The 12,691-nt window shown below is 33.5% G+C and overlaps 1 protein-coding gene across 3 annotated transcripts; it reads right to left on the minus strand.

Moving 5' to 3' along the window:
• Nucleotides 1–1,708: 1,708 nt before the first annotated feature.
• On the minus strand, nt 1,709–10,279 carry LOC128206805 (multiple epidermal growth factor-like domains protein 10). Of its 3 annotated transcripts, none has more exons than XM_052909490.1 (6): nt 10,116–10,279; nt 8,167–9,504; nt 7,476–7,593; nt 3,829–3,884; nt 2,642–2,793; nt 1,709–2,050 (listed from the first exon to the last, which is right to left on the minus strand). In XM_052909490.1, the coding sequence occupies exons 1-6, from the start codon at nt 10,168–10,170 to the stop codon at nt 2,024–2,026; spliced, it is 1,746 nt and encodes a 581-aa protein (XP_052765450.1). In that variant the 5' UTR covers nt 10,171–10,279; the 3' UTR covers nt 1,709–2,023. The 3 variants fall into 3 exon arrangements, 2 of the variants coding, with proteins under 2 accessions (XP_052765450.1, XP_052765449.1); XM_052909489.1 differs by having other exon boundaries at nt 7,476–7,596; XR_008256587.1 differs by lacking the exon at nt 7,476–7,593.
• Nucleotides 10,280–12,691: the final 2,412 nt, after the last annotated feature.

Consider the following 12,691-nt stretch of genomic DNA (forward strand, 5'->3'; position numbering starts at 1 on the left):
CTATTTAAACGCAAAGAAAAACTAAATGAAAGAACTGTTAAAACTCAAAATATCGGTTACTTCCCTTAGCTCTAAGTTACTGCGCTATATAAAGTTGGAAATTTACTAGATTCAAGCAAACTTTTTTTTTCGATTATTCGATTATGGAACGATGTGGTCGCCGATCGCCAAATTACGAATGTCTGCCGATATAATTGATTATCGGCGATCATCGGCCCATCACTAGTATAAACCACGTTATAAATTACGTTATATATATGCTTCGTCGGAAGGCAAAATTGCTTAAAATGAAGACTTAAATCAAAGATAACTTTTCATTTACAACACCATTTAAAATGAAACAAAGGGCAGTCTATGCCGCTTAAAGCGCCCCGCATTTGTTTTATTTCCAAATTTGTTGAGGTAAAAAATAATGTTTTGACAGTGCTCCGTCAGACGGCTGAAAGGTTTGCCGAAGTGTTTTAAGAAACTGAACTCGCAATCAAAATTCGGTTAAAGAACGAAGGTAGAGCTCCGTAATCGGCGTGGACTGCGCTATGTTTCATTTACAATGGTGAAGATATAGCAAAGTTATCTTAAATATTGCCTTCCGACGTAGCATTTATGACGTAATTTATCACGTGGTATACACACACTGACAGTATGGACTGTACTGGACTGTAGACCCGATATAAAAATAATTATAAAGCTGAAAAGCACATTCAAAAAAGTCTCTTCGTCCTTGCCATATGAATATTCATAAATTAAGGCTCTGTACTTGAAAGAACATGTACTGAAAAGTTTGCGACTTGTTTATATAAAACAGCTAGTTGTTCTTGATGGCCCGAGAGGCCAAAAATGCCGGCCGCGATGTATTGTACAACATGTGTTTCATAAAAAGAACTACGATTCCAGCAATAATACTTCAAGCCCGTAGAGGCAGCGCCTTAGTTCATATTACTGAATATCAAAATTTCACGCACCGATTATAAAACAAATCACCGTTTAAATACAGCAAAAAATGAGTAAGTGTATGTATTATAAGTTGTTATCGGTTTGGCATTTGTCTTAAATTTTCTTCAGTTAAATGTCTTAGATGGCAGGCGCATTGCTCTCATAGTTGCACATATAAAATGGATCAAACAAACGTTAAACGCCTAAGATCTGTCAAACTCAACCTTTTAAAATATATCAATTTCATTGGCCTGTAGACAGATAATTTTTATAGTTTAAACCGTTACTAATCGTTCATCCGAAATTATACAGCGGAAATCTTATGTTGTTGGTTTAAATTCCAAACAGATGCATTATCTCTTGTCGTCGAAAAGCTCTTAGTTCGCGCTCTCAGCAAAGTTATATAACGTTTTCATAGAAATGGTGCCTTTTCACAAAATCTGAATACGTATTTTTTTTTTAACTACTCGGTTTGTCTCTGTAATTTTCATTTCATACATTTATAGGTATTCGGTACCCGTTACTACATGATTTATTCTTTTAATAAAAAAAATGAAATGCCAACATATTTGATTTTATATCAAGCATGTTAGTAAAGCATTTTATAAGGAGTCCAGTGCGTATGTGTTTACATTTAAAACGAAGGTCATCCAAAATAGCCGTTGAAGTCGATATATTTGATTGACAGGCAGTATATTTCTATGTATTTGGACTATTCGGCGTGTGATTTCCGGGTATGAAAATATATATTTTTAGACGCAGAACAAAATGCAAATGTGGAACGATATGATTCTGGTGTCCCAAAATCTATGTCTATTAAACATTCAAAAGATACAGGAGTGATATTGAGGCATTACAAGGCATGCAAAAGTATACTTGGAAACATATATCAAACAGTTCGTGTTTACATTCATTCTGCAACTATAATTGTTTTTAAAATCATATAAGTCGAATGCTTAAATGCTCTTTCTGGGGAATTTCTTGGGACGTTTTTTTTTTATTTCACCCTTTTTGGCTTTCGTCTGACCACAACAGCAGTCGTCTTCAATTAAAATGATGTCCTTTTTTGTTAGGCCTGTCGGATAGTCGTTTATGACCAGGGTCCACTAACATTTTCCTGAAAGAAAAGTTGTGCTTTAAACATAATATCCCCAGTTTGAGATCAGTTACAAAAACGTATAGCATGTAAAGTGAAATATTATGAAACGCTACGGATTTAAAGTTCAACATAAGCGAATTACACTGTGACATTAAATATCAATGAGAGAGAGAGAGAGAGAGAGAGAGAGAGAGAGAGAGACACACACACACACACACACACACAAACACACACACATACTATGCAAAAATGTAAGAATATTGTCCAAAATGGATGTAGCTTTTGACAAAGAAATACATCATTTATGGCATAAGATTACGTTTTGAAAAATATATATATACAAAAAATGAACATGATGCATTTTGAAGGAGATATGGTATACGTTTTTCAAGTATTTTCGAATACAATGAAAGTAAATCTAATTTGCTTCCAGCGAATTTTCGATTACATATCAAGCACAATTAGATATGACAAAGTTCATGAAAACATTCCTGAGACAGCCTGGACATTTGGCGAACGAAAAAAGGAAATCATTTTAAGTGTATCTCTTGTCCTGACATTCAAATATATTTTATAAAATGGATGCAGTATCATGCACATGTTTCTTACATATGCCGGGTTTTCATTTCCTTGTTTAGAGATGGTAGACAAGTCAGTTGTTTTTTGCATCTTATGTACATCTGTAACTTGAAGAGTCTCATACTTCAGATCGTTGAGTTCAACCTCACGAAGATTAGAATCCACTGTGTCATAAGTGTTGGCTAAAAAATTAAAACAAACATTAGTATCGAGTACATCTATATACATATAATTAAATATAAGTCAATCTTTTCACTGTAAAGAAAATAGTGTAATAAAGTATATTGATTTCTGTGTACCATATGAAGACATCTTTATTCTATAAAATATATACATGTAGTGATATTGTCTTAAGTGTTAAGAGCAGTTTAAAAATCTGGAATGTGGAATGCGGTGTAAATAAAAAAAAAAAATCCAGAAATGTTTATAAGTATTAACGAATTATTATACAACTGTTTTACAAAAAGGCGGAGCACATACACTCCGATAATTGTGGATGTATATCGTTAGGGAAATTTACTACTATTATTACAAATGGACGACTTTTGCTAATATTAAAAAAATAGATAGCCCTCAGCTGGGTTTAGAAAGAGGTACTGTACAAATGATAACACGTTCATTTTGATATGATTGATAAACAGTTAAAAAAAGAGGCGCTTAATCAATCTGAGGATCAAATATCGCCCTAGTAGGTAGTATATTAATCTAAGCATCCATAACATGTTTATCTTACTGAACACAACATCACAAATTGCTGTTGACAACTAAGCACTGTTTATTTACTAGACGTTAAAATAAAGGAAATAATTCTAAAATAACAGAAATTGTGTAAAAACACCATTCTTTAAAGTTGTTTTTCATTAATGTATATATTCTTTTACTTCTTTGTTTCTATTGCTTAATATTTAAACATGATATTTTATGCATATTTATCACGACATGTTTGACTGTTAAATATTAAATTTGAAATAAAGTTTGTTATCACCATTTAGCTGTTATTGTGTAAAATTTATATGTCCATAATGACTGCTACTGTCGTTAGCCTTCATCGAATAGAATACTTGAATAAGTTAAAAAATAAAGGTATTGAATGTGTGTATGTTCGATTTTGACGTCCTTGTACAATAATCAATTGTGTACACGAAGATGGTAGGCTAAAACAGGTAATTCTAAAATGCAAATAAATCAAAATGATAAAATGTTGTTGAACTACTCACCATCATGAAATGAATTGTTGGTATGTAAATCATCATGTTCCATGTTTGACCTTCGCCTGAAATGAATCATTTGCCAACATTTGCTTACTCGAAGTCAATATAGTTCGCTTTATACATCTGGGCTTGGTACATTAAAAAATATCAGACACCGTAGGATGCTTTTGGAAAAAAAACTAATTCAAAGCAGAATTGATATTGTTATTAACAAACTAGCGTGCTTTGCAGGACGGGACTTCATGTCTGTAGATTACCAGGTTAGAATAAGAGACTGAAAATAAAATACACGTTAGTGACGTCATTTTGTATGCATGTCATTTTGGATCTAATTAAAGCATAAATGTGAGATATCGGTTCTTAAGGGAAAATCACTATATGCGATACGGTTTGATAAGAATGCTAGTCAGCGTAGCATATCACCGTGAATAAATTGTGAAAGTGCCAATAAGTATCACCTAAATCATTAATGAAAGTTTCAAAAATGTAGTTTCTGACATTCAGGAGCATATGGAAACATACTAAACGTTAGTGAGCTTGTCCAGGTCATGGTAAAAATCATTTGAACAAAGAGCATTTTCGATGAGACATCTGAAAAGCAAATTACTGGATCATGTTGATGAACATATACCAAAAGGTACTCTTGAAGAAAATGAAGTCAAGGTGAGTCTCAGAAGAACAATTTCCAAAATTGCTGACACGCATGATGAATATGGGTCCGATGACGAAACAAGAAAGATCATTAATACTAGACACAGCAAAAGTTATCAACACATTATTGCAGTTTGAACGAACAAAACGTTCTTCCAAAACTCCAGTTCCAATTCTTCTACTGAAAAGAACAAGAAGTATATACCCGAAAGTCGAAAATGCTTCCTGCATCCATGTTCTCAGCTTCTGACGCTGTTAAGTTGGCTTCCATTGGTCAGACTATCATCCAAGCATGTCGCCCCAGGAATTTTCTTGCCCCTTACAGCTAGGCCTAGTGGTTCAATACATCATAGGTTTGGATCAAGGTACTTGGTTGATCTTCTAAACAAGGTGGGATTGTCTGCATCGTACGCTAAGCTCCAGCAATTTAAAGCATGTGCTGAAGCAGGTTTGAACACTGACTTGATTGATATTTTTTCATGGACAACTGTTACAATTTGTTGCTGACAATTGTGACCATAATGCATGCACATAAGATAGTCATGGTAAAACAAATGAATGTGCATTTTAGATTGTACATGCCCTGGATCAGCTGTAAAGATGCCAATACCAAATAAAAATCCTAGTAAAATATTGTAGAGCTTGGCAAGATAAGCATTAAGTATGTTACTGGCACACATTCTTTCACACATGACCTACAGTCAATCTTACTTATTTGTTAATGAACTACAGACAAAAGATTACACTTTCGATTAATTTTCAAAAATGATCTGGTCTTTGAATACAAGAAGGCCAAGCTGGTCAGGTTTTATCTGTCTTTTCTAAGAAACAGAAGAAGAGTATCCGGAAAAAACAGGGATAGCATGCTTATGATAAACTTGAACCAAAGTGATGAGGCATGTATTAACCAAACTGCACTTTGGCTATTTAAAGTCATCAAAGTATGTACTTACTCCAGTGTGATCACCTTTGATCAGTCACTGTTCCAGAAGGTCAATACAATATTTCATATTGCAGAAGGTCAGATCTTTTGAACTAAGTAGTTCTCAGATTTGGTATTTTCACACTGAGATAAATTCTTCTAGGAGCATCGGGCATATTATATCTGGTTCATTATTGCAAGAGTGTATACACCCAATGCAGTAACGTACATGATGATCGTATGACTTATTTCCCGTGCGCTAAGGTGACATTGCTTCTTAGATACAGCTCTTCATGCTATGTTGTTTACAAAAATCTTGAATATTGACATGACTATCATGGAAGAGGGATTTGATTCGCAGGCTGGTCAAATATAAAAAAAACCCGATGCAGACGCAGATTTTTAATAATTACTATGTACCAACGAGAGAGACTTACATGGACATTTATCAGAACAGTATGAAAAATACAAAAAGTGAGATCACTACCAACTATATAACAAAGAATGACACTTTCCAAATAGTAGCTGCTGAACTCAAAGTAGAAAAACAGAGACTTTCTCACAACAGAACTGCATGACTTTCTTCCAGTAAATCGAGATGATATCCATACCAAGACAATTAATTAGGACTGAACGTAACGTGTTGGTGACCAGGATGAACATCGTAATGTTTGGAGAAAGATAAATTATTTTTTTGCTGCTTTTAAACACATCTTCATTAAAAGGCAGCTTCCATATATTTACAAAATATGTTGAATTTAGAGCAAGACCACCCTGATGTTCACAAGTAGTTTATCATGGGGAACCACATATTATACGACAGTGAACGGTAAATGGCTTGTCTTTCGGCATACCTTTTCCTAGAATAGATATATATGCGGTCACTAACAACACAGAAAGTGTAACAAGAGGCCGTGAAACTTTCTAGTGTGCCTTCCTCCCTATTTAACAACACCGGTCTCCCACGACATTGATGAGACAGTCTTTGAATGGGATCAGCAAGGAATCACACATTATTCGAGAAGACACGGACTTACTTGTACTTCTTTGATATCATGTACAAACTTACCGTTGCAGTTGTAAATGAAATTGCGATAACAAAATAGTTGTAGGACACATGGTATGGAATATTTCTGATATGTGAACCATATCATAGTATTGAATGCTCCAATTCTCCAACTTTCCAACTGTAGCTGAATAAGATGGGGGTGGATTTGTTTGAACTCGCAAAATTGAACATTGCTGTTTTTGTTTCTTTATATAAATATATATATTTATGTTTACAATTCCTATTCGATTAAGACAATTAATTATCTTTAATTGTTATATATATTGTTTAACTGATTGATGGAAGGGATGTAAAAAGTTGTTGAGATGTGAATTTAAACTTTACTATACAACATTTGCCAGAATTCAAAAAATGTCCATAAGTATAAAATGTTCTCATTGTTATAATAATGAACTATGGTTATCAAATAAAATGGTGCGTATCGTATAAATGTAAATTTACATTATACTGGACAATACTTAAGAAATTAAATAAATTTGAATTTTACTTAAGTGGATTAATTTTACTTTCCCCTCAATCAATTTTGATTTTGCAAGTTCGCAAACCAAAATGGAACAATATTGCCAATTTTTGACTTTGACGATATTTTTATTAAAACGAAAACAATGTTTTAAGTTATCCTATAAACATGCATGATCTGAGTTTGTAGAATTTTATCGGTAAGTAAGTTCAAAGGTTTTTCATTTCTTCAAATTTCCTATTGTTTTTAAGTGTATCTTTTCACACTCTAAAGTAAACCTTTTCGTCTTACAGAAAGAACACAAATTATTACTTTGCTATTTCTTGATACTTTTATGCTATCTTGAATTGCACTGAATAGCATATTGGTAAATGATCGATAAAACAGGGCATTTCATAGATTAAATCATCAGAAGAAACTGTATACATTGATTTGTTTTTTCATCTGAATTAATCATAATTTCTCTCTTATAACACACTATACATATCCTAGCCAATTGAATTCACCGATATAATAGCGTGCTCATTTTAATAATTGTAACTGTAACGAACCTTTTACGAAACCAACACATTCCAAGGATTGCAATGATTACAAGCACCACCAAACCACCACATTCAAGATATGCTGACAATGTTGTCTGTTTTTCACTTTCACTTGTATTTTCAATATCTGCTGAAAAAAGATTTTAATATTAATATACATTTTTTCATCTAATTCCATTCAACAAACCAGATTATAAGCAATGCTTTCACATTCTAAAATATATTCACTCTAAATGACTAATTTTTTTTATTGAAATGTAACTCATTTGTTATCAATTATTGCAGTATATTGTTATATGTACAACAGAGGCAAACGAATGCATAAGCTTTTAAAAAGAAAGCACATAAACGTTCGTTTGAATTATTTAGCAGTAGACCAAATAAACAAAACACATGTATTGAACAGCATTACTGGTAAACCATTTTTGGACAATAACATTTCAAATTATTTCCACTAAAAGCAGTTGATTAATTGCGTAGGAATCGAATATCATACAATATACATCAAAATCAATTATAAAGCAGCGGGATAATATGAACAATAACTAATAATTTATCTCGAGGACAAAATTTCTCTTAAATTGTATCAAAAAGCTTTGCAAAAGAAACACAGTTTCAAAGATGGCACAAGCAACAATCAACGTCAGTTGCAAAATAAGATGTATTTGTACATTTGCTGCAATATAATTGACACACATACCTGTTATATGTGTACAGAGTTTCTGTGTGTTTGAATATCCAGGTTTACACTCGGAACATGACCCGTTTTGGTCACATGATTTACATAACTGCGGGCAAGATATGTTACAGTATCCTCCGAAAAATCCACCTCTGCATGACAAACACGACCCACTCTCTTTATTGCAAGTACTTTCCTGACACCCACCAGGACAGTGTATTTGACAGGATTTTCCAAAATATCCGTCATGGCATGATGTGCAATTATAATCGTTTTCGCATGAATAGCATGTATCAGGACATCTTTTCTCACACGTTTGACCATAATGTCCGGGTACACAAACATCACAATAGCCTGTTGATGGTGTTGCAACAAAACTATTGCTTATGCATATGCAATGTCCTGATTTGTTATCACACTTGGCATTTACGCAGCCTTTCCCACATCTGAGTTGGCATTGATCACCATACCTTCCAGATTGACAAAATGTACAGTTATATTCCCCAGTGCATGACAGACAATTAATATTACATTGTTCATTGCACATGTCTCCAAAGTATTTATCGGCACATGTGTCACATTTATCCCCTGCCCAACCGGATTTGCATGTGCATGCCCCGTCAATCCGATTGCACCCGTCAGAGCAGCCTTCAGAACACCTCTGTGTGCAGCCGTTACCATAGTACCCCACAAAACACTGGTCGCATGTCTCACCTGTATAATAAGCATTGCACTGACAAGAACCTGTCGTTGAATCACAATTACCGTGTACGCAGTCATCGGTACACTTATACAGACATGTACTTCCAAATTGACCATCCGTACACGAAGTGCACTGTGTAGGACTGGTGCACGATGTACAGTAATTTACACCACATTGAGTTTCGCAAGTGGTTCCATAATATCCATTTTCACATGCAGTACATCCAGTCTCTTTATTACAATTAGCACAATGGTCTCCACAATATTGTTCACATTTAGGCCCAAAATACCCCGTATTACATTCTGTGCAGCCTCCCCATCGGATACACGTTTTACAATGATATCCACATTCATTGTTGCAACTCTTTCCCCAGTATCCATTCACACAAGAACTACACTGGCCATCTTGTCTTTGACATCTTTCACAATTAGGTGCACATGACGATCCACACTCATTGTCATAAAAACCATTCTTACACTCAGAGCAGTTGAAGCCATCATTCCGTGCACATTTTTTACAGTTGATATACTGGCATTCTATATAACACCTATCACCCCGATATCCATCTAGGCATCCATAATTGCAGTAACCATTATAAATGCATGTTTGTGCACCGGGCACACAGCAACCACAGTTCTGACACTCACTTGGAATGCCTGTGCAAAATAAAGAAACACAAAACAAAGGAAGATCAAACATTTTTAATATTAAGATAATCCTTAACGTTAAAAATGTATTGTTTGCATTGGACGTCTGTGACATTCATTTCAATATGTGTGCACGGGTAGAATATATTCAGCCAGCCTAGGAACAGTTACATCAGATGTTATGCTTGAATGAATATTTGGTTGTTAAATTTTATTTCAAACCCGATTTTTTAACCGTAAAGGTCACGTAACATAGACAGACAAATTTATATATTCATTAAACTTTTAAATAGAGCGTGTATTGTGAAACACTTCTGAAAAAAGAAACAGGTTTAAAGCAGTAAATTGCATAACTGTATCTAGTTTAGAAAGCTTGTACATGAAATTGTGTTCCTCTTATATTGATTTGTATTCTGTTTTTTTTAAAAAAAACAAATTAACATATTTATGTGATTTATATTTGTTCTCTGTTCAATAAAGTTTTTGGTATTTCAAAAAAAAAAAAAATAAAATAAATATATATATATATATATATATATATATATATATATATATATATATATATATATATCTGATAATTCATCCGCTGATTAATAAAAAAACCCCACATATATACGTACCATGAACTTGCATATATATCAGGCAAAGAATCATCACAATGTAGCATATCCCCATGATTTAGGTATATATAAAACACAATTACTTTATGGTTTTAACTTCATTGCGATTTTATAAATAAAATCATTATCTAAATATATTTAAAACCAATCTAACCCAGACAAGATCTAAATGTTTTGCTGACGGATAAGGAAGTGATTACAGATACGTGCATACCTGTGTACACACACAAAAAGATAAGCTTAAGTGGTGAATTGGTATTCATTAACCCTCTTATCTAGTAATATTTGATAAATATTTAAACATGTGTAATGGAAATGAATGATTTGATGCGACAATGTCGTTTAGCCATTTATAAGTTCATTCTAACAATCAATTGTTTCAGTTGTTTAAGTCAAAGTGTAAACACGCCACTTACTGAGCCAGCCGCTTTTCATACTTACCGCTTAACATGATTATACGCATTAAAGGTTGACAGCTGATTGAATGAGAAATATGTATCGGAATATCTCAGTAATAAAGCCTTCTCACAGGGATAGATATAATGTTGACCACTCATATGAGAAACATGGCTTTTTATAGAATTTAAATAAAATTACTTGTTTTGACGATGGTATAAAATATTATCATTATAATTATGCAAATAGACTTGGTTTATTTCGAAGGTTTAAAGGTGTCTTACTTTAATAATAAAAATAGAGCAGGATAATTTATAAGTTCAGAATAATTGTTTTGGGTAAATTGTATAAACAGAAATGTAGTATGGTTGGAAAAATAGAAACGTGTCCATAACGAAGATTATTTGTAGCGTATAGTTACATGAAAACATAGGCATAGGAGAACGATAAATCAACCTTAGATCATGATAAACCACGAAGATTTACTTCTCTTTGCTGAAACCGTCACGAACGTCAGGATGATACGGATAAAAATGGGACATTCACAATTAAACAAAACGAGTATGAGATGAATTTCAATTTTGTTCCTTAACCGTTGAAAGCTTAAATGCCTAGATTATTTATTTGTAATAGTCACTTAAGTATGATTTAATTCGATATCAAACTTACAACACATTCACCTAAATGATATGTACCAAACTATTTATTATTTTCTGTCGATTTTGGCATTCAACCGAGGATGTCTTTTGGTCTGTAAAGCAACATTTTTGTCATGAGTAAATTATGTTTATTAGGCAAAAGAGAAAGGACACTCTTGTTGAAAACGAAATCTTGTAATTATCACAAAATCAAAAGTGACATGACAATACAGGCATGCGAAAACTGGTTTAGATAAGACGAGATGCAGCATTGACTTGTTTTAGATAAGTTATTCGTACCCGTGAACTTTAGTCATATAAGGTTCTGGCTGGAACATTACAGATTACTAAAAGGTGTCGAAGACGATATTAAAAACTTATGAACAGAACAATATTTTATGTAAAAATTGGCTTTCGGCTGAATAAATATTAAAGTGTTATTTCGGTTCCATCCCTGAAGTAAGTCTTTGTAATGTAAGTTGAAATTCATTCAATTCCATTCCTCGTGGATACCGGATAATTCCGTTATTCATGTCGCTTATTTCAATCAGTGAACATTAAAAGATAAGTAACAACTATGTAGTTGCTTGAATGTTTCACTAAAATGCAGAGTTGGTAACTTATTACCCTATATGAAAAGGGCGTTAACTGAAACCTGTATTATGTTGTAAGAGCTTCGTATTTGGCAGCAGACGATCATGAACAGCAGCATCTTATCCCGACAATAGTTGTCATATATTGTACTGCACCATAGACCTGATACCAGTGTAGCCTCGGTGAAAAATACCTTGTTTAAAACATGAACAATAATGTTTCGGCCAAGGATCGTCAACACCATCTTCGTCACCGGATCGTCGAGACATATATGTTGTACTTTACTATAGAAATTGTACATAAATAGCCTCGATAAAAAGAGTCTTGTGCAAGTCCTCTACAATACTGTACTAGCATTGTCATGAACTGTTGGAGCATCCAGAAAGCAGAATTATAATGACAGACATAGAGTGGAGCTGATTTATTTGGGTGTTTAAGTTTTCCAATCCAATGAGCTATAATTAAACGTAATTTATTGGGTGATGAGTGTTTTCATGTAATTATTAAATAAGCATTGCTTTTCTAGTAAAAGACTTAGCAAATTGGCAACGATTTCGGTAGCGTTTATCATCATTTCAATGGTAATTTAACCTTTTTAATCTTATTGATAACCTTTAGGAGGGAGATGTGTAATACACTGGATTAATACCTTGATAAATACATTTGGGACAAGTTATTGTTTGTTGTGGGGGACAGATTTGAATATTAATTCACGGCTTTAGACAAACATTTGCGTGTTATTTACGTTTCCCGGCCGTGGCAAGGTTTTAAAATGGGATATTCTAAATTGACATGGTTGAATGAATTGAAATAAAATGCACTTCACATTACGCTATTACATGAAATACGTATAACAGGAGTGACCCGTGAGACTATACACAGTCGCTCGTTAAAGAACCTGAGAAGCTCTTACTATGGTTATACTGTATATGCATACAATTGCCAATG

Source organism: Mya arenaria, chromosome 10, assembly GCF_026914265.1.
Source record: "Mya arenaria isolate MELC-2E11 chromosome 10, ASM2691426v1".
NCBI classification, from domain to species: Eukaryota; Metazoa; Mollusca; class Bivalvia; order Myida; family Myidae; genus Mya; species Mya arenaria.

Coding starts and splice junctions, on each gene's coding strand:
- LOC128206805 (XM_052909489.1), bottom strand. CDS start 10,170: ATGGGGATATGCTACATTGTGATGATTCTTTGCCTGATATATATGCAA. Junction 9,505..10,115: donor GATATATATGCAAGTTCATG/GTACGTATATAT, acceptor TATTTTGCACAG/GCATTCCAAGTGAGTGTCAG. Junction 2,051..2,641: donor GAAATGAAAACCCGGCATAT/GTAAGAAACATG, acceptor CTTTTCTTTCAG/GAAAATGTTAGTGGACCCTG.